The sequence below is a fragment of the Acomys minous genome (genome assembly GCF_964271855.1).
Source record: "Acomys minous genome assembly, chromosome: 12".
In the NCBI taxonomy this organism is placed as follows: domain Eukaryota; kingdom Metazoa; phylum Chordata; class Mammalia; order Rodentia; family Muridae; genus Acomys; species Acomys minous.
Window position 1 is genome coordinate 89676853 of NC_140493.1, and position 21746 is coordinate 89698598.

The 21746-nt window shown below is 47.2% G+C and overlaps 1 protein-coding gene across 2 annotated transcripts in view; it reads left to right on the forward strand.

Moving 5' to 3' along the window:
- The first annotated feature begins 5886 nt into the window (after nucleotides 1–5886).
- Nucleotides 5887–21746, forward strand: part of SOCS7 (suppressor of cytokine signaling 7) — a 46695-nt gene continuing 30835 nt past the window's right edge. Inside the window, exons 1-3 of one of the 2 annotated variants that reach the window (XM_084750788.1) lie at nucleotides 5887–7060; nucleotides 18051–18115; nucleotides 21382–21486. In XM_084750788.1, coding sequence (XP_084606914.1) covers nucleotides 6051–7060; nucleotides 18051–18115; nucleotides 21382–21486 — 1180 coding nt within the window. In that variant the 5' untranslated portion in view covers nucleotides 5887–6050. The remainder of the gene's footprint in view (nucleotides 7061–18050; nucleotides 18116–21381; nucleotides 21487–21746) is intronic. The other variant, XM_084750789.1, reaches the window with a different exon arrangement.

Genomic DNA, 21746 nt, shown 5'->3' on the forward strand with positions numbered 1-21746 from the left:
GGGAACATGGCTCAGTCGGCAAGGTGCCTGCCTGCTCCTCACTGAGCCCAGAGCACATCCATTTGGATAAGTGGGCTGGTCAGTGAGCTCCAGGGATCTCTCTACTCCTAGGCCTGCTCTGCCTGGCTTTTATACTGTGCTGGGGATATAAACTCAAGTCTTTACATTTGTGAAACTGTCTAAAAAAAAAAAATGGGTGCATGAGCTCAGTGTTGGTGGCGTGGTGGCACACGCACACCTTTAATCCCCCGCACAGACACATCTCTGAGTTCGAGGCCAGCCTGGTCTTCAGAGTACATTCCAGGACGGCCAGAGCTACACAGAGAAACCTTGTCAACAGCAAAAGTGGTATATGATGGAGAATACACACACAGACAGACAGATAGACAGACAGACAGACAGACAGACAGACAGACAGACAGACACACACACACACATGCACACGCACACACGCGCGTGTGCCACCACTCCCAGCTTCCAACCCCAGTACTTTATTTAAAGTAAAGCTCAATTTTTTTATTACAGATTACATCATAATTTTTTTCATCTTGTACAATCAATAGAGCATTTAAAAATCAACAGAGCAAGAAAACAATCTAACAAAAATTACAAACAGTTCTGTATAATCTTCAATAAAGCATATAGTAAAAATCAATCAACTTCCAAGCAATGGTCAGCATGACCTGATTATTATTTCTTTTTCTTTTTTGGCTTTTTGAGACAGGGTTTCTTTGTGTAATAACCCTGGCTGTCCTGGAACTCTCTTTGTAGAACAAGCTGGCCTTGAACTCACAGCGATCTGCCTGCCTCTGACTCCTGAGTGCTGGGATTAAAGGTGTGTGCTACCACATCCAGCTTGATTATTATTTCTTAAACAATACTGGGAAAAGTTTGATCATAAATTTCCCTGGGCTTTAAGCCATTGTGTTTACATGATGCAACATGGCTTGAAACTAAACAGTCTTAACACAGAAAAAACTCGACTTACTTCCTATCCCAGACCTACAGGTGTGCTATCCATCTTTATCCAAGCCTAGGCTAACTGCCAAGGGGTCCTCCATTGTAAAACATCTGTAAAGCAGGGTGTTCCAAGTTCACCTTCTATTGCTCTCAAAGCAGGTTCTAAAGAAACTTTTGATTTACTATAAGAACAACTTTTACTTTTCTACAGCTAACAATATCTAACCGGGTACTGTTATGTTAAAGTCCTAACTTTTTTTTTTCGAGACAGGGTCTCTCTGTGTAGCCCTGGGCGTCCTGGACTTGCTTTGTAGACCAGGCTGGCCTCGAACTCACAGCGATCCATCTGCCTCTGCTTCCCGAGTGCTGGGATTACAGACATGCACCACCACGCTCCTAACTTTCTTTTCAAGAAGTTTCTGCCTGGTTGCTCATGATAGTCAGAGCCAAAACTCTCTCATTGTCTCAAGCCTTTGGCCAGATGCCTTCTTTCAACTTTCTCTGTGGGGAAAAGTCTTCCAGTGTAAATTTCTTTCTTCCTTCCTTCCTTTCTTTCTTTCTTATTCTTTTTCTTTTTCTAAGAATTATTTATTATGTATACAATGTTCCATTGTCATGTGTGCTTACTCTCCAGAAGAGGGCACAAGATCTCATAACAGATGGTTGTGAGCCACCATGGGGGTGCTGGGAATTGAACTCAGGACCTCTGGATGAGCAGCCAGTGCTCTTAACAGCTGAGCCATCTCTCCAGCCCTGTAAATTTCATTAGGGCTAAACTCAAAGTGAAAAATAGAAAGGCAGTTTTAGGAGAAAAGGCAGATTTCAAAGGACTTTTTAGGCAAAATTAGACCTGGACCATAGATACAGATAATATTTAAGGGCAGTGGTGATCAGCCAGAGATCTTTGGAACTTTGTCAAGCAAAGCCTTTACAACTTGTCATCATGTCTCTGACATCCCTTGCCAAGTAAGCAAGGCTACAATGCGTGCCTTCCTTTTTCATTGGTAGAAGTGGAGTCCAGTGGTGTTAGAAGGCAGATTTATGCCCGCTTCTGAAATTCAGTTGCTATCATTTCTGGGATTTTGTATGCCAGTTAGTTGTTAGACATAATAGAGTCTTAGTCTTCTGACTAAGATCAAGTGCTGTTGCGGGGCAGTGTTGGCACACGCCTTTAACGCCAGCATTCAGGAGGCAGAGGTAGGTGAATCTCTGTGAGGCCAGCTTGACAGACAGAGAAACCCTGTCTTAAAAAACAAAGAAAGATCAAGTGCTTTTAAACATAGCCACTGGGCTGGAGAGATGGCTCAGTGGTCAAGAGTGCTGGTTGGGTTCCCAGAGGACCTGTGTTCTATTCCAGGCACAAGTCTGTAACTCTAGTCCCAGAAGTCTGACACGCTTTTCTGGATTCTGAGGACACCAGGCAAGCATGTGGCGCACAGACAATACATGCATGAAAGAAAAACACCCAAAATACATTTAAGAAAGGGCTGGAAAGATGGCTCAGAGGTTAAGAGCACTGGCTGTTCTTCCAAAGGTCCTGAGTTCAATTCCCAGTAACCACATGGTGGCTGACAACCATCTATAATGTGATCTGGTGCCCTCTTCTGGCCGGCAGGGGTACAAGCAGGCAGAACATTGTATACATAATAAATAAATCAATAAATCTTAAAAAAAAAAAGAAACAAACCAAAACCAAAACCAGTTACTATTCAAAATTAAATTATATAAATTTATAGCAATAGAGATACAGCATAATGGTAGAGTGCTTGCCTGGCATGCAGAAGGCCCTGGGTTCAATCCCCAGCAACATATATACATATGCATAGATGTGTGTTATATGTATGACATATATACATATACATACATATGTATACATGTCTGTTACATGCATATATACATATATAAACTTATACATTAAAAATACCCCCCAAAAAGAACACCCCCCAAAAACAAATGTACTACATTCTCAAAACTTGTAACTTTTTATTACATTTACTTATTTATTTCGTGTGGTGTGTGTCTAATGTGTCATGGTACATACGTGGAAGCTAGAGGATGATTTTCAGGAGATGGTTCCCTTTTCCACCGTGTGAGTCACACGGACAGAACTCAGGCTTAGGCGACAAGTGCCTTAACCCATTGAGCCAGCCTGGTGGATCCAAACTCATAACTTTACCTATGCTCCTGGGATCATTTAAGCTCTCACTGCATGTGACGGAACCACATAAAGACTGGTACATTGAACTCATGTCTCCCTGAATTTAGTAAGGTCGGGTGGATATTAGCTACCGAGCAAGTGCTGCAAACCAGTGCTTGATTGGTTGTTTGCTATTCACCTTGACTTTATTTATTTATTTTTTAATTTATTTATTTATTGTGTGTACAGATCTCATTATAGATGGTTGTGAGCCAATATGTGGTTGCTGGGAATTGAACTCATGACCTTTGGAAGAGCAGTCAGTCCCTTAACCTCTGAGCCATCTCTCCAGCCCTCACCTTGAGTTTAAAAATGATGGAGGAGGCTGGACAGATAGCTCAGTGGTTAATAGCACGTTCTGCTCTTGCGGAGGAGCAGAATTCAGTTCCCAGCACCCGTGTCCAGTGACTCACAACAGCTAATAATTACAGCTGTAGGGGATCTGATGCCCTTTCTGGGCACCTGCACACATGTTCATACATGTACACATACATATACACATACATCTTTAAGTGATGGCGGCTATGAGTGATTCTGATTTACACCTCCTGTTGATCAGTAGGTGTTGCATTAGGACTAACATGAAAAGCTGAAGAAACTTCCAGTGGTTGAAAACTGTCCCGATCCAGCAAAGTTATCTCCGTTATTGACAATTTGATCAGGTTTGTCTTTTTTTTTTTTCTTTCCTTCACTGTCCTCTTGCATCAACAGAGGAAAATACCGGTAAAAAGTCTTGTGGCAGCATATAACTGAAAGACGCTCCACCATACAACACGGACTTTAGCTCAGCTATGTTCGTAGCAGCTTTATATGTAATAGCCAGAATCTAGAAACAACCTAGATGTCCCTCAACCGAAGAATGGGTAAAGATGTAAATGTGATACACTTACACAGTGGAATATCACTCAGCTGCCTAAAAATCTTGAAAATTTGCAGGCAAATGGACGGAACTAGAAACAATCATCCTGAACGAGCTAACCCAGACCCAGAAAGACACGCATGGTATAGATTCACTTATAAGTGGATATTAGCCCAACATAGATGTGCTTTGAGAGACCCCACCCGGGGTGGGGTGGGGGATTGGGACAGATACTGGAATTCTGGACACCGGGCAGAACGCTGAGAGTTGTACGGGAGAGTTGGGGGAGGGGATGGAAGGCCTGGGAGTCAGGATCTCTCCATGGAGACCATCAAGGCTGGCAGATCTGGACCCAGGTGGCCTGCGTAAACTGATGCATCAACCAAGGACAATGCATGCAGAGAACCTAGATGCCCTGTTCGGATGTAGCAGATAGACGGCTGATTCTCCAAGTGTGTGTGTGTGGGGACGGCTGCCACTGAACCTCTAACACGCACTCTGGTGCTCACGATTTGGTCACTGCTCCTTGGCAGGACGGCTTTGCGGGCACACAGGGAAAGGGGATGCAGGCTTATCCTGATGAGACCTGATAGGCTGCGGCCAGACAGTGGGGTAGGAGGGTCCCCTCTGTCAGAGGTCTAGGGGAGGGGACTAGGGCAGTAGAGGGAGGGGGGATGGGAACGGGAAGATAAGAGCGAGGGGATAACAATAGGGATGTAATATGTGAATAAGTTACAACAAATTTATATATAAAAGTGACAATTACACTTTTTTGGTCACTTGTCACCAGTCTGGAAAGGGCTGGGAGACTGAAGCCGGGGGGTTGAATTCATGCTTAGCATGTGCCACATCTTGGATTCTATCCTCAACATGACACACACACACACACACACACACACACACTATGACAATAAGTGGAAGTACGCATTTGGCAATCAGAATTGGCCATCGTATTTTTTAAAAAAAGACTTATTTATTATGTATACAATATCCTGCCTGCAAGTCAGAAGAGAACACCAGATCTCATTATAGACGGTGGTGAGCCACCATGTGGTTGCTGGGAATTGAACTCAGGACCTCTGGAAGAGCAGACAGTGCTCTTAACCTCTGAGCCATCTCTCCAGTCCCGGCTATCATATATTTTTATTTCTTGGAGATTGTGTACCACATCCTTGATACCAGTGGAATTCATGATAACGTGATGTAACTATATACACACCTTTTCTTTCCCTAAAGAACCAGTTGCTTTAACAAGGCACAGCATGCCCACGCCGCTGGGTCTAGAACACCTTTCCACGTCGTCATTCCAGAATTCATTGGATTCCAGGAAAGAGGACTCAGAATTTTTTTTTTTTTAAGTTTTTCGAGACAGGGTTTCTCTGTGTAGCCTTGGCTGTCCTGGACTCACTTTGTAGACCAGGCTGGCCTCGAACTCACAGCGATCCACCTGCCTCTGCCTCCCGAGTGCTGGGATTAAAGGCGTGTGCCACCACCACCCAGCTCGAGGACTCAGATTTAATGAAATGACTTGGCCAAGGCCACACACCCCAAGCAGCATGGATAGGACAAGACCCACAGACGGTGCCCGGGGCTCCCAGGTCCAGACCCGGGTCCCAATGCCTGCTCCGCTCTAAACAGAGGAGTGGATAGGGCCCGAGCGCCCGGGAAGTGAAAACGCAGGGGTCGGTGCTGGAGACCAAGGAGGCCACAGAACCAGCTACCGGCCAATAGCGAGCAGGGCCGAGACAGCGTCAGGCGTAACGGAGGCAGACGCTGCGCACCTTAGGGCAGGGGGCGGGACCTATCCAGGAAGTGACGTCTTGGGGGTGGTCCTCGGCGGCGGCGCGCTGCCTGGGCTCGCCTTGGGCTCCGCGCACTCCCCCCCCGTTCCCCCCGCCCCCTCTATGAGGCAGAGGCCGCGGCGGCCGTTAGCGCTGTCGCTCCGGGGGCAGCGGCGGGCGGGGCTCCGGCGGGGCCCGGCCTAGTCCCCACCCAGCCCGGCTCCCAGCCGCCCGCCCTCCCTCCCTCACCCCGATGCAGGGGGCCGAGCTCCGGGATGGCGAGGCGGCGGCGGCGGCCGCTTCGTACCGGGTCCTGAGCCGCCTCCTCGGCTATGGAGAGGCGGCCCCCGAGCCAGGCCCGCCGCCGCCGCCGCCGCCGCCCCCGGGCCATGGCCCATCGCCGCCGCCACCCTTCCTCGCTCGGCCCGGCCCGCGGGGCGCCCGGCCGCCGCAGCTGATGGTGTTCCGCAACGTGGGGCGGCCGCCGGAGGAGGAGGACGCGGAGGCGGCCCCGGAGCCGGGACCCTCGGAACTGCTGTGTCCCCGGCACCGCTGTGCGCTGGATCCCAAGGCCCTCCCGTCGGGCTTGACGCTCGAGCGGACCTGGGGTCCGGTGGCTGGACTAGAGGCGCAGCTGGCGGCTCTGGGGCTCGGGCAGCCGGCGGGGCCGGGCATCAAGACTGCCGGCGGAGGCTGCTGCCCGTGCCCGTGCCCCCCGCAGCCGCCGCCGCCTCAGCCCCCGCCGCCTGCTGCCGCTCAGCAGGCCGGGGAGGACCCCACGGAAACGAGCGACGCGCTGCTGGTCCTGGAAGGCTTGGAATCGGAGGCCGAGAGCCTGGAGACTAACAGCTGCTCCGAAGAGGAGCTCAGCAGCCCGGGCCGTGGAGGAGGAGGAGGGGGCGGCCGGCTTCTGTTGCAGCCCCCGGGCCCCGAACTACCCCCGGTGCCCTTCCCGCTGCAGGACTTGGTCCCTCCAGGGCGTCTGAGCCGAGGGGAGCCCCAGCAGCAACAGCAGCTGCAGCAGCAACAGCAGCAACCTCCCCCACCGCCGCCGCCTCCCGGGCCCCTCAGGCCCCTCGCGGGCCCTTCTCGGAAAGGCTCCTTCAAAATCCGCCTCAGTCGACTGTTTCGCACGAAGAGCTGCAACGGTGGCTCAGGCGGTGGGGATGGGACCGGCAAGAGGCCTTCTGGAGATCTGGCAGCTTCAGCTGCGAGCCTAACGGACATGGGAGGCTCTGCGGGCCGGGAGCTGGATTCGGGGAGGTGAGATTGATTGGCTTGGGGGGGCGGGCAGGCGACAAACTTCCATTTCTTTTCCCCTACTGCTAACACGATACTGTCAGTTCTCAAGCTGTGGACTTCTGGAGGAGGCAGACACTTGGGACTAAAGGTGGTGACATCTCCCATTAGATCAGAGCTAATTGTGGAAACAGCTTTCACTCTTGGAGAGTTCACACTCGGTGACACTTCTCAGTGGGTTAGCGTCTCTTGCTGGGGATGATTTGAAGTCCTCACCCTCTATCTCTGTACCGGTCCCACTTTTTAAGCCAGGCCCCCCCCCCCATGTCTGTCATTACTAACAATGCTGGGAGGTTGCTGCATCTGTATGGCCTTGGGGCCAACAAGCTGTGTCAAGCACCTGCCTGTTATTTTGACCATCTTGCTTATTCTCGCAGCGCACCTGCCCCCATCCACTTCACATGTACATGCCTGCAAATGGCCTGAGGAGTTTGGCCAGCAATTAGCCGGACATCTCTATTCATAGTATTTTCCTGGCTGTTTTTAGATATTTGCCATGTAAAGCCTGTGTGCTGACCACATTCTGAGATTAGCTTTAGGCTTGCTCTCTCTTTCACACAGACCTGAGAATTCCTGGTGAGGTATACACGTTGACATCTAGGCTAGTTAATGACAATTCCAAACTTAGATGTAGAGGTTCCCCCCACCCCTGAATTTCTAAAAAGTGGCTGGACTTTTGGCATTAGGACATAGCTCTGCTGTGTCAGTTTATATAAAGCTGCCAGCTTTTGTATCCCTGAATGAGATTTACCTTGTGATATATCTGTGAATTGTAGTTCTGAATTTGCCTTAGACTTGAATTTGTGGCTTTTGTTTTGTTTTGTTTTTAGACAAGGTTTTATTATGTTGATCAGGCATTGAATTCACTATGTAGCCCAGACTGGTCTAGATCTCTTGATCTTCCTCTCTCTCATCCCCCTGAGTCCTGAGTCAGCCTCCCAAGTGTCAGGACTATAGGCCTGTTGCCACCATGCCTGGCTGGAATTTGTCTTGGTGTAGTTTATGTGATGGATTCTTGAAACATACTGACAGTGACAAACCAAGGCCAAAAAGCAGAGGGATTGATAACTTTGCTGAATACTAGAATCTGGGGGTGGGGTGGAGGTGTTGAATTTTTAAAGCTCCCTAGTTGATCCTGGATTCAAAACCATTCATTCTTGGATGTGGGTTTCTCAAGGAAACTTGAATACTCCAAGATAAAGGTGTGGGCTCAATTTGGCTTTGTTGCCAATGGATGCCATGGACCAAACCCAGATCCCTGGTTGTTTGCCCCAGTATGTTGTCCCTTTAGGTAGGACCCATGTTATTTTATTTTTTACTTTTTTATTTTTTATTTTTTATTTTTTGTGAACTGCTGAGGGCTCAGGTCTTGAAAAGTGTGTGACTGCTGAAACCACATTTTTCTCTCCAGTAGTAGGTTCTGTATTTGATGCTCCACTTACCAGTATGGATGAAATTTGCCTCAGCTGTGGGTGGAGGGCAGGATTGAAGCTGAGGGGGATGGCACAGGGTGGATTGATGGTTTTTTTGTGGTTTGTCTTGTCTTTGTTCCACATTGACCAGGACTTCGTCTAAGATTCCCGAGACACCAAGTATGAGGTGTGGCGTGAAATTAGCTGCTAGGTCTAATAGATTAGGAAGTGGAAAAGGCGTATAGCATGGTACGGTGTTTTGCCTTTGGAAGCAGAATTTAATGGCCATTGGCTGCTGTCACCAACCCTCACACCAAGCACAACACCGATGTCTGCTGCAGAGCAAATTAGGCTGCACCTCTGCAAAGAAGCTTAGTTCAGGGCACTGGAGAAAGACGTTGTTTGCGTCTAAGAGCTTTTTCTGATGAATTGGAGAAGAGCTAGGTATTTGTGTGTAAACGTTTGGTTGACTTGACTGCTATTTGGAGGCATCATGTTGTGTAAGAATCAGCAAGCTCAGCATTAGCTGTGGGACGGAGGGCAGATCTGTCCTCTTCATCCAGCCCTTTTCATCCGTGAAATGGGACAGCTATGAACTGTCCTGTTCATGTCCTTACAGGGGATGTGAACACTGCATGGAATATTTTGTGCTTTTTGGAAGAGAAGTAGTAGATTGAATTGGTACTTTCCCCTGTGCTAAGCTTTGGTGTTGCTTGCTATCTTTTCTGCACTTAGCATGTGCCAGTCTTGCTGGCAGCCTTGAGGCTGTGAGAACCTTGCTAAGTCTGGCCAGGGTAGTTGTGATGCCTGTGGATCTGTGTCTCCTAAGCGAGTCCTCCCTTGTTAGGAAGAGCAGTGGCTTGGAGTTTTCACTCGTCGTCTTGTTTGAAATGGTGGGACCCGAAGCACTGAGAAGGTCTGTCTTTGCCAGTTCTGAGGCTTCCGGAGCCATGTGGGTTTCAGTTAATTATGGGCCTCCGCTGCCTTTGCCATGTAATTTGGGGCGTTTATGGTAACCTCTAGGCATATTTCTCTTTGCTCTTCTCAACATCTAACTTTCCCATCTACACGTTTCCCACAGCTATCGCTTTCGGTGGCAAAGTATTTCCTAACAATCGCTTTTATAAGGCTCAGCAGTCTGCATTGGTGAACAACTCAGCTTCCTTTCACATGCTTTGGATTTGCTTAAGTGGACCTGCCCAGATGTACACGTCCTGAGAGTCTAAGTATAGGCGGGATTGGAGAGACGGCTTAGAAGTTGAGAGCTCTTGCTGATCTTGCAGAAGCTCGGAGTTTGGTTCCCATGTCCCCAGGTTGGGCAGCTCCTCCTGTAACTCTACCTTCAGGGGATGCAAGGTCCTCTTCTGATCTTAGCAGGCACATGTACACATGCCTGCACATACATGCACACACATATGTAAAAATCCTAAATCTGTAGAAGCAAAAAGAGTATGAGGGTCAGCAGGACAGCTCACCGGATGGAGGTGTCTGTGCCGAGCCTCATGATGGCTTGAGTTTGAACCAGTCTGGGATCCACGTGCTGGAAGGAGAGAAATGCCTCTCACAAGTTGTCCTCTGACCCCCACATATCTGCACCCACCCCAAACTTCTTAAACATAAATAAACGTTGCTGGGCACACCTTTAATCCCAGCACTCGGGAGGCAGAGGCAGGCAGATCTCTGAGTTGGAGGCCAGCCTGGTCTACATAATGAATTCCGGGCCAGCCACAGCTACATTCGAGACCCTGTCTCCAAAAAATTTTTTTTTCTATTTAAAAAAAAAAAAAAAGAGTGAGTTAGCTTTGAGAGCTCTTTAAAGTAAGATTAAGCCTGCCAACTAATCAGATTTCTGTTCTTTAGGAGCTGGGCTAGGCCTTATATCACACATATGTCAGAATTCAGAGAGCTGGGCTTCATGCCTGTGGGCCTTGGTATAATATAGAACTTTGCTATTTCAGGAAAGCTAGTGGAGTTCCCTTGTCTGTTTCACATGTGTTGAGTTGATTGTCTTCAGATTTGGTGAAAAAAGGCATTTATCTGCCCTGTTAGAATCATCACATAATACTCACCTGGTCGGGAGCAGCACTGTCCTCAGGGGTTTGCGTACTGAGTTAAACAGATGAGTTGTCCCTGGCAGTCTTCATGGTTGTGAGATGCTGAGATGGAGAGCAGTTCTACAGTGATGTTTGATTTGTTGGGGGAACGGTGCAATTCTGCATCGGAGAGGTTCTTTGGCATGAGTTTGGGGCCCTGCTGTCATGGGTAGACTTGGCTGAGAGCAGAAAGTTACTGTTTTTTTGGGTCTTGAGAGCCAGGGGGAGGGGTGTATTTTGCTGCTGTTTTTTTTTTTTTTCTTACTTTTGGTTTTATTAAAAAGGATTTTAAAAAAATGTGTATGTCTGTATGTATGTGCACATAAAAATTGTGCCTGATAAGGTCAGAAGAGGGCATTGGATCCCATAGATCTGGTGTTACGAAAAGTTGTGAGCTGCACAGCTTGGGTGCTGGGAACCACACTCAGCTCCCCTGGAGGAATAGCAGGAAAGAGCTGAGCCATCGCTCCGGCCCCTTTTCTCCACCTCCCCATCCCCCTTGTTGTCCTTTTAAGATGCAGTCTGCACTGGCCAATCACCTTCCTGCCTCAGCTTCCTGGAGCTCTGGGATTACAGATGTGCCTGGTCTTGGATAGCCCAGGATGGCTTCAAATTTACTGTGTGTTTGCTCAAGGCTGGCCATGAGCTGATCCTCTCACTTCCAACTCCCACGTGCTCAAATCACAGGCATGCTAAAGCCACCATATCAGCCAGGCTCAAAGGGGCCTTTTTGAGTCATAACATGATATGCCGAAAGCAAGGTGATACTGTGGTGTGTGAGCTGTGTTTGGGTTTTTGTTTCATATTTTGTTGGCCTTTTAAATTATCTTTTTACAAACTGCTTGTGGCTGTCAGCTCTCTCAGAACAAGTTCCCTGGCTTTTAAGACTTTTGTCTGTCTAGTGGAGTCTTGTGCAGTTAATATTCTCCTTGACAACATCATTCCTGAGGTTTTCAACATTGTCAGGCTCTGCCCCTGGTTTTTCCCTAGAAGTTCCCTCCATCGGTTTTCTAGTTGGTTTACGACAGAGTTTTGGATATGACCTTGCTGCACAGATGTCTGTGTATTGGAAGTAAAAATGAACACATGGTTTTTGTGCTTGTAGCTAGCACATGAACAGACACTGCCTTGTGACGTGTTGGAAATGGCACAGGCTGCCTGGCTTGGCACTGGGTGCCTTAGAGGGGCAGAGGTGTCTTGGAGGCACACAGGCTAGTATGTGAGCATCCTAGTTTGAAAGGTGCTTTAGCAAGGATACACGAAGGTTTCAACAATAAAGGGATTTATGGACAAGAGTGGTAGATATTGCGGTTCATTGTTTATATTATGCGTTCCAAGGATTTTGAAAACTGGCCAATGGTTACATCTATGTGCTGTTGTCCTGTTTAGTCTAGCGCTTTTTTAAATTTTATTTTATTTTATTTTTCCTTTTTGGAGACAGAGTTTCTTGTGTGCTAGCCCTGGCTGTCCTGGAACTGTCTTTGTAGACCAGATTCACCTGCCTCTGCCTCCCGAGTGCTGGGATTAAAGGCGTGCTCCACCACGCCCTGCCTAGAGTAACACTTCTAATTCCTTTTATCTCATTAATCTGTTGCAATGCAGATAATTTGCAGAGTGAAAGTGGACAGGGGTGTTCTCTTGCCTACATCTCAGGCCATGACATACTTGACTCAAAGGATAGCAGTCACCCCAAAAGACCTTTGCCTGAAGCCTTCTGTCTGAGGTCACTTGAGTCATGACCTACTAAATCCTTAGCCTGCCTCTCCAGTGAGTCTGTTCTAAGATGCAAGTGGCTCACTGGCAAAGTTAAAGTACTGTAATTTAGTCCTGCAGTGTTTTTCGAGGTGATGTGGGAAGGTATCAATAACCCATGGATATGGTATGGAGGGTTAGTTAGGGTGCTTACCTGGGCTGGGGAGGCAGCTCAGTTGGTAGCCTGCTTGTCTGGTATGCTCAGAGCCCTGGGTTGGGGTCCCAGCATTGGAGAATATGTTTCTTTGGAGGCCTGGGCTGTATGGAGCTTAGCTTGACTTTAATCCCCAGCATTGACTGCATAAACCAGGCGTGCTTGTAACCCAGCACTGAGGAGATGGAAGCAGGAGGGTCATCCTCAGCTGCTTCTCAGGTGCAGAGAGCCCTGTGCCAAAAAGAAAAAGTCACAAAAACCGTCCTATCAGCTGAGAATTGGGCTTTTATCATCCCAGATGTTTACTATATCTAAAAGGGGATACAGGAAATGTGTGCACTAAACGCATAAGCAGCTACTCATCGGTAGGCTTAGTAAGTAGGCTCGGTATATCCATACTTTACCTACACTCAAGTGTTGCTTTCCTCGTGGTCTGTCCTCCCCCAGCCATCCTCAGTTTTATTTTATTTTTTGTTTTTTCGAGACAGGGTCTCTCTGTGTAGCCTTGGCTGTCCTAGACTCGCTTTGTAGACCAGGCTGGCCTCAAACTCACAGTGATCCTCCTGCCTCTGCCTCCCAAGTGCTGGGATTAAAGGTGTGCGCCACCACGCCTGGCTGCCATCCTCAATTTTATGTTAAATTATTTCCTTGCCTTTTTTTTTTTTTTAAAGTCATCTAGATTGACCTTTTCATGAATGGTAGACCTTAGAATCCTCACAGGGTCTTGGGATAGGAAATGGGTTTTCAGTTAGGCAGCGTCTCCCTACAGAATGCTGCACACCTACTGTCATTTCAGCCTCTCAGACCCTTTACCTTTAGCTTCCAGCCCTGAAGCGCCCATCTCTGCCAGGAGGAACCATACAGCACTATCAGATGGCTCTGCCTGGGTTTAAATTCAGATGGTTTCTTTTTCTAGATCCTAGAAACTATGATTTTCTTCAAAATGTCGGGGGTGGGGGAGAAGATGAGCTGAAGTGAGAAGGCCCCCGCAAGACGTGTGCACTTGGGTACTGCTGTTCTTCAGAGCTTGGCGCTGGAGAGACTCGTCCCTAGCATGGGCAGATGGCAGAGTGATGCAGTTTCCTGTGAAAAGAGGCAAACTGCCAAATGGCTGAGGTGTGAACCTTTTGAAAGGCCAGTGCTTTGGGTTTCTACTTGCTGAGTTTAATGTTGTACCCACAGTTATCAAATAAAAGTCAGCCTAGATGCTCCTCAGCTTCTAAGTTCATGTCCAGTGGGATTAACTTTCCACTCTAGGCCTTTGGGCTGTTGGCACTAAGCTGTAGGCATGAGCAACTTTTATAAATGGATACCATGTGTGGTGGTATCTTGTTTTTTTGTAGCCATGTCCCCAGTGTGGGCTGTGGATATATTCAAGTGTGGGTTGTCAGACCTCTCAGAAGGAAGCCGCCTGTATTTCATCTCTTTCTTTGACACTGGGTGTATGTAGCCCTTGATGGCCTGGAACTCAACTATATAGATCAGGCTCGCTTGCACTCACAGAGATCTGCCTCTGCCTCCCAAGTGCTGCTGAGACTAAAGGTGTGTGTCTTTTTTTGTTTGCTTTGTTTTTTGAGTTATGGTCTTGTTATGTAGCTTTGAACTTGAACTTGAACTTGTGACGGTCCTGCTTCTTTTCCCACGTGCTGGGAATAAGTATGCAGCACCACATCCGGGAAGCTGAGAATGAAGACCAAAGTTTTCATTGTCTGCTTTTGAAATTCTGTTTGCATTTTGAGAAGCTCAGGTTTTACATTAAGACAAAAGCAGGAGTGGGAGAGAGATGGCTCAGCACTTAAGAGCACATGCTGCTCTCACAGAGGACCTGAGATCATTTCCCAGTACCCATGTGAGGCAGCGCAGGACCACCTGTAACTCCAGCTCCAGAGAATCTGACACCTCTGGCCTTTGATGACACCTGTACTTACGTGTGCAAACAAACACACAGACACATAATTAAAATTAATAAAAATTGGGGCTGGAAAGATGGCTCAGAGGTTAAGAGCACTGGCTGTTTTTCTAAAGGTCCTGAGTTCAATTCCCAGCAGCCACGTGGTGGCTCACAAGTATCTACAATGAGATCTGGTGCTCTTGTCTGGTGTGCAGGCACACACTCGGGCAGAATACTGTATAAATAATAAATAAATAAATCTTTAAAATTTTTAATAAAAATTGAAAGCTGGTGTGGTGGCCCAAGCCTTTAATTCCAGCACTTGGCAGAAGCAGGCAGATCTCTGTGAGTTTGAGGCCAGCCTGGTCTACAAAGTGAGTTCAGAACAGCCAGGACTACACAGAGAAACCCTGTCTCAAAAAACACAAAAAACAAGCAAGCAAGCAAGCAAGCAAAAAATCCAAAAAGTTAAACAAGAATGCAAAGGTGGGCATCTTGTCGTGCACCTGTGGTCCCAGCACTTGAGAGACAGCAGAGAGAGTTCAAGCTCATCCTCAGCTCCTTAGCGAGGCAGGGGCCAGCCTAGACTACGCGAGATTCTGTTTCAAACAAAACAAAAACAAAGCACAAACACAGCTTTTGTTTTGAGGCTGGAGAGAGATGGCTCAAGGGTTAAGAGCGCTTGCTGTTCTTCCAAAGCACCTGAGTTCTGCTCCTAGTGTCCAGAGTAGCTCGCAGGAGCCTAGGACTCTTCTGATTCCAGGGGTCCCATCTCTTGCCTCAGTGGACACCCCACATACGTGTGACAGACAAGCATACACATGCCTATAAATAAAAACACATTAAAAATTTAAAAATTTAAAAATTTAAAAATTTTTTAAATTTTTATATGCATTGGTATTTTGCCTGCCTGCATGTCTGTGTGAGGGTGTTGGATCCCCTGGAACTGGAGCTACAGACTCCAATTACAGTGAGCTGTCATGTGGGTGTTAGGAATTGAATCCAGGTCCTCTGAAAGAGTGGGCAGTGCTCTTAGCTGCTAAGCCATCTCTCCAGCCCCCAAATACACATTAAAGAACAAAACAAAACAACAAAAACCCCTAACCCCCCCACATGTTTTTGCTTTGTGTGGGGGCTGGTGCAGGGGTTGACTTCAGGGCGTTGTGCGTGATTGGTGGCATTTTACTAACTAGGCTGTACCATGGGTCCTGAAAGCAAATACTTTGTTTTGTTTTGTTTTTGGGTTTGTTGTTTTTGTTTTTCAAGGCAGACTTACTCTGTGTAGCCCTGGCTGTCCTGGAGCTTAGAGCCCCTCCCCCACTTTCAGTTTCCCAAGTGCTAGAAATAAAGGAGTGCACCACCACACCTGTGAATACAAATGGTTTTAAATAGGATTTCATTTCAGATTTTTTTTCTTCTGTAATAAAGGGTTTGCTTTGTGTTTTAGGACATTTGAAAGCCAGAGTTTTAGACATGTGTGTTCGCTTCTCCCCTTATTCTCCGTGTGTTTTCTTTTCTTTCTTTCTTCCTTTCTTCTCCTTTTTTTTTTTTTTTTTTTAAAGACAGGTTTCTCTTTGTAGCTCTGGCTGTCTGAGAACTCACTCTGTAGACCAGGCTGGCCTCAAACTCGGAGAGCCTCCTGCTTCTGCCTCCCCAGTGCTGGGATTAGAGGCGTGCACCACCACCCAGCTTCCTGTGTGCTTTCTTACTCTGTTGGTTCAGCTGAGAGTTAAAAAGAGTTTACTTTCATTTATTCCTTTGGATCACAGTATTTCTGGAAGGTGAGCCAGCTGTGATATCTGGAGTCATACATTATGTAACTGTAATTATAATGTCTAGAGTCAGTCAATTGTGGGATGGGGTTTTAAATATTTTTAAAAATATGTATATGTTTGTGTGTGTGAACATAGGCACACTGGTGTGTGGGTGCTGAGGCCATAAACCCCTACAGCCTAGTCAGTGCAGGTGCTGGAAATGCAACTCAGGGCCTTTCCAGCTCTCCAGCTGCAGATAAGACTCTTTAAAAAGTCTGGTTTATTGGACTATAAGTTTGGCTTATTTGCTTGCCTGGTTTTTGTTGTTGTTGTTTGTTTGTTTGTTTTTGTGTTTTTTGCTTTTTTGGTTTGGGTTTTCAAGACAAAGTTTCTCAGTGTAACAGAACCCTGCCTGTCTTGGAACTCAATTTGTAGACTAGGCTGGCCTTGAACTCACAGAGATCATCTACCTGCCTTTGCCTCCTGAGTGCTGGTGTTAAAGGCGTGTGCCACCACACACAGCTGGGGTATAAATTTTATGCTACAAAATTCACCTTTTTTAGGTGTCCAGTTGTATTGATTTTGGGGTGTGTGTGTGAGACACTTTATTTCAGACAGTTTCTGACTATGTAGCTTTAACTAGCCTAGAACTCACCATATAGACCAGGCTAGCCTGGAACTCCCTTCAGGTGGTTGGTATTAAAAAGGTGTATGTCTTCATGGCCAGATGATTTTTCTTTCTTTTCTTGCATGGGGTGGGGGGTGCCTCCCTGTTATGTAGTCCTTACCTTTGGCTATTCTGGAACTCACTATGTAGGCCAAGCTGGCTTGTCTCTGCCTCCTGAATACTGACATTAAAGGTCTACACCACCATGCCTAGCCTGGCTGATTTCTGACAAATTTATGTAGTCATCACAACCGACTTCTTGCCCTTTGTGAGCACATCGCTTGTTTCTACCCCCTCAGTAAAATCTTTGTCATCTTGAGGTGAATGAAAAGATGTTTTAAGCCAGGCAGTGGTGGCTCGTACCTTTAATCTCAGCACTCGGGAGGCAGAGGCAGGCTGCTGTCTGTGAACTCGAGGCCAGCCTGGTCTACAGAGTGGATTCCAGGGCAGCTGTGGCTACACAGAGAAACCCCATCTTGAAAAACCAAACCAAACAAACAAGAAAAAAAAGATGTTTTAAGTTTAATGCATTTCAGCTGCAAAGTCTGTGTTGGCATCTTTTGTTTTTCATTGTTTGCTGAATTGTCACCTTGGTGTGTAAATGGAAGGTGGCTTCTGGAGAACACAAAGGCAGAGCTGTGTGACTCAGGGAGGGGAGGGTACACTTGGTGCCAGGCAGAGCTGCCCACCTGTTAGCCATGGCCTTGGCTCACATCCCAGGGCCATGGGCAGAGAAGTGGTCATGGGTGAAGGTGGATTTTTTAGTGTTCTTTTGAGTCTGGGGTGTGCTCCCTGGTGCCCTGGCTCCGTTTGGAACCTTGTCTTAGAGTCAGGCCCATAGGGAAGCTATTGCTCCAAGCTGGCAGCTGCTTAGGCCTAAAGCCTTTGGCATGGCTTTCAGATGAAAATCAAGTCTGCATCCAACTTTGTTCCTTGTGAAATAGACTTAGTAATTACCCCCTCAAGGTGTTTAATGTGCTGGGCATGTTAGGATCCAAAGGATTGCTATCGCTTTGGAGGCTGGATTCAGTAGCCAAATCTATTTAAGGAATTGCCTTAATTATTTCATTCTCCTTTAAATTTTAGGCTTTATTACAGAAGTGTTGCCAACATGTCTGTAATAAAGGGTTTGCTTTGTGCTTCAGGACATCTGGAATCCAGTGTGCTAGTGATTTAAGTGCATATGTGCTCACTTCCCCCTTTATTCTCTGTGTGCTTTCTTGCTCCCTAGGAAACCCAGGTTGACAAGAACTCAAAGTGCCTTTTCTCCGGTCTCCTTCAGCCCCTTGTTCACAGGTAAGGATCATGCCTTTCCTTCTCTGTTCTGACAACTGACATTGGGAATGTTCTGAGCCCTTTCAGGAAATGATTGCTGGGGGAGCTCCATGCACCTCCCCGGCTGTCTGCAGTAATTTCCTTCATCCCATGCCCCCTGGGTTGGGATGGCATGCGGAGTGTGTTCTTTTTTGTTTGTTTGTTTGTTTGTTTGTTTGTTTTATTTTTTGAGACAAGGTCTCTCTGTGTTAGCCTTGGCTGTCCTGGACTCACTTTGTAGACCAGGCTGGCCTCGAACTCACAACGATCTGCCTGCCTCTGCCTCCCGAGTGCTGGGATTACAGGCGTGCGCCACCACGCCCGGCTGCGGAGTGTGTTCTTGATTTCAGGTGCTTTACCTTGAAGATGAAGGCTGCTTCATGGAATTGGGTAGCCTTAGAAGTTGCACAGTTTAGTGCTATTATATATAAATTAAAGGCAAGAATTTAAAAAATATAAGCTTGTGATGCATAAAAGATTTCCTTGAAGTCCTAATTCCTGTCCCAGCTTCCAAGGAAGTCCATAGATTACCCATGAGTGGCTGGTCTGGTCTAAAGACTTACGGCAAATGGGATTATGTGAGCTCTTGTCTTACTGTTTTAGGGGGTGGAGTTCTTGCAGCTGTTGGTGTTCTTCATTGTGTCTATTTTAAGTCTGTCCTCTTGCAGCAGGGAACACAGTTGCTAAAGTGAGAAGGCTGTTGAGTGTCCTCTTGGTAGCGGGTTACTCCCATGCCATCTCATATTATGGGAAACGTTTCGGAGAGAGACCTTCTGTCTGTCAGTCATGGGTAAAAGCTCCTGGTTGAGCAGAAGCTGTAAAAAGGTCTTTTTCACGTTGTCTCAAGTCTGAGAAGCCAGCTGCCCTACTTGGTTGTGACTAAGAAGCCCTTTAAAAAATAGTCTTTGGTTGGGTGTAGTGATCAACTCCTGTAATTCCACCACTTGGGAGGAAGGATTGCAAACTTCAAGGCTGGTGTGGTTTATGTAGGGATTCAGGCCAATCAGCGCTAGGTGGTGAGAGACCCTATCTCAAAAATGTAATTAACTAAATTTAAAATGCCAGTCTCTAACTTCTTTGGATATTATGGCCCCTTTAAAGGTGATTAGAAGAATTGATTTAGAATGGGCATTTCCAGGTCAGTGGGTCCCCCCACTGCATAGGTTCTAGTGAGTTGTTAGAACAAATGACGTCATGTAGACATGTGCTGTGGTAGGTCTCCGTACACAGACTTGCTTATCTTATTGGCTACATACTTTTCTAGTTAATGGGGACATGCACATTTGTACTTTTGGGTTAAGACCGAGCCTTAGCACTTTTAAATGACATCCTAGACTTTCCTGACCGAGACGTGCCTGTGCCTATTGCACTGTTCACAGTAGTGAGGCTGACAGTTGTCAATCCATGGCCAGTGTCCTAGAACTTTCACTGGTGCCCCAAACACCCAATGAGGAGCAGAGGCTGGCCTTGAACTCCTGCCTCTGACCACTGAGTGTTGGGTGCCCTGCTACCCTGAAGTTCTTCCTTTTTTAAACATTGACTGTGTGTGCATGCACATATTTGGGAAGCCGGAAACAGTTTGTAGGCGTTGACCTGAGGTCTTCAGGTTTAGAGGCGAGCACTCTGTATGCTGAGCCGTCTCACTGCTCCTTACCCAGTTGTTAGTTTTCTGGCTCTTGCTTTTGTCGTGTCCATATGGCATATAGAAAACTACTTGCTTGCTCCACGTTAGCATGTTAGTGTGCAAAGACAAATGGTATGGTTTTATTTGATAAAAAAGATTTCTTTTCAGAGTTAGAGCCCTTATTCAAGGGAAGTCAGCGGCCCAAATAGCATTGCATAGCTTTCTCACGGTCAGGCCAAGCTAATGCTTTTCTCCTGAGGAAATCTGGCCCCTCGTGTAGTAAAGGGGTGATAGAATTTTTATTTTATGTGTGTATTTTGTCTACATGTATGTCTCTGTGATCCTCTTCTGTAGCTGGTGTCTGTAGAGCCTACACGAGGGTGTCAGATACCGCAGAACTGGAATTACAGATGGACGTGAGCTGCTGTATGGGAGCTGGGGAGCAAATCGTGGTCCTCTGCAAGAGCAGCCAGTGCTCTTAACCCCTGAGCCATCTCTCCAGCCATGAATGATCGGATGAAAACATTTAAAAATTTTTAATATTTTATTATTTTTTATTTACTTCTTATTTATTGATTGTGTGCCACATCATGCTTGTGGAGGTCAGAGGACAATGATCAAGAATCAGTTCTTAACGCAGGGCATGGTGGCGCACGCCTGTACTGTAATCCCAGCATTTGGGGGGCAGAGGGAGGCAGATCTCTGTGAGTTCGAGACCAGCCTGGTCTGCAAAGTGAGTTCAGGACAGCCACTACACAGAGAAACCCTGTTTCGAAAAACTAAAAATAAAAAAAGTCAGTTCTTTTCTTCCACTGTGCAGAGCTTAGGGATTGAATTCAGATTGTCAGGTTTGTTGGCAAGTCCCTTTACCTACTGACCCATCCTGCCACCCCTCGTCCTTTTTAAACTTTATGTATATGAGTTGATTTGCCTATTTGTGTATACTCTGTGTTTCTGGTGCCTACAGAGGCCAGGTGGCTGCGCTGAGTGTCCTGGAGCTGGAGTTAGGGTGGTTATGAGCCACCATGTTGGTGTATGAAAACAAATGTGGGTCTGCTCAAGAGTAGCAGGTCTTGTAACCTCCAAGCCAGCTCACTAACCTGAGGAGGACTGGAGAGTCTTCTTTTTTTTTTTTTTTTGGTTTTTCGAGACAGGGTTTCTCTGTGTTAACCTTGGCTGTCCTGGACTCGCTTTGTAGACCAGGCTGGCCTCGAACTCACAGCGATCCGCCTGCCTCTGCCTCCCGAGTGCTGGGATTAGAGGCGTGCACCACCACGCCCGGCTTTCTTTTTTTTTTTTTTTTTTTTTTTTTTTAAGACAGTTTCTGTGTAGCCTTGGCTGTCCTGGAACTCACTCTGTAGACCAGTCTGGCCTGGAGCTCACAGAGAACTGCCTGTCTCTGCCTCCTGAGCACTGGGATTAAGGTGTGTGCCACCACGCCCGGCAACAACTGGATTTTAAGCCAGTTAGTGTTGAGGGTAGTTCCAGCCTGGAGAGATCAGACTCTGAGCTTTGGGACCCTCGGCCCTCTGGCCTCCCTTGCTTGCCCTGCGTTCCCCTTTCCTTTTGGCCTCAGCTTTGGGCATGGTGCTTCTGTAACATGCTTGTTATATGAATCCCTCAGGTGAGACAGTGTCGCTTGTGGACGTGGACATTTCTCAGCGGGGCCTGACCTCTCCACACCCTCCAACTCCCCCTCCTCCTCCAAGAAGAAGCCTCAGCCTCCTAGGTATAGTTTCCGACCTGCCCTTTTGCCATCTTACCCAGAGGGAGGGTGGGCTCTAGGGACTTGTTCTTTTTGTCAGGAGCCAGAGACGTGTCTGGGTTTCTATTGATGACCCAATTACTTCCCGACCCTTTCTGCACACCCCTGTCATCTCTGTAGGCACTTGGGTGGGCGGGCATTTCATCCGCACGCAGCAATAGTTACTGTCCATGTTGGCTAGCTGCACATTCCCTTGCCCTCAGTCTGTCGCTGCTGGGCTGCTT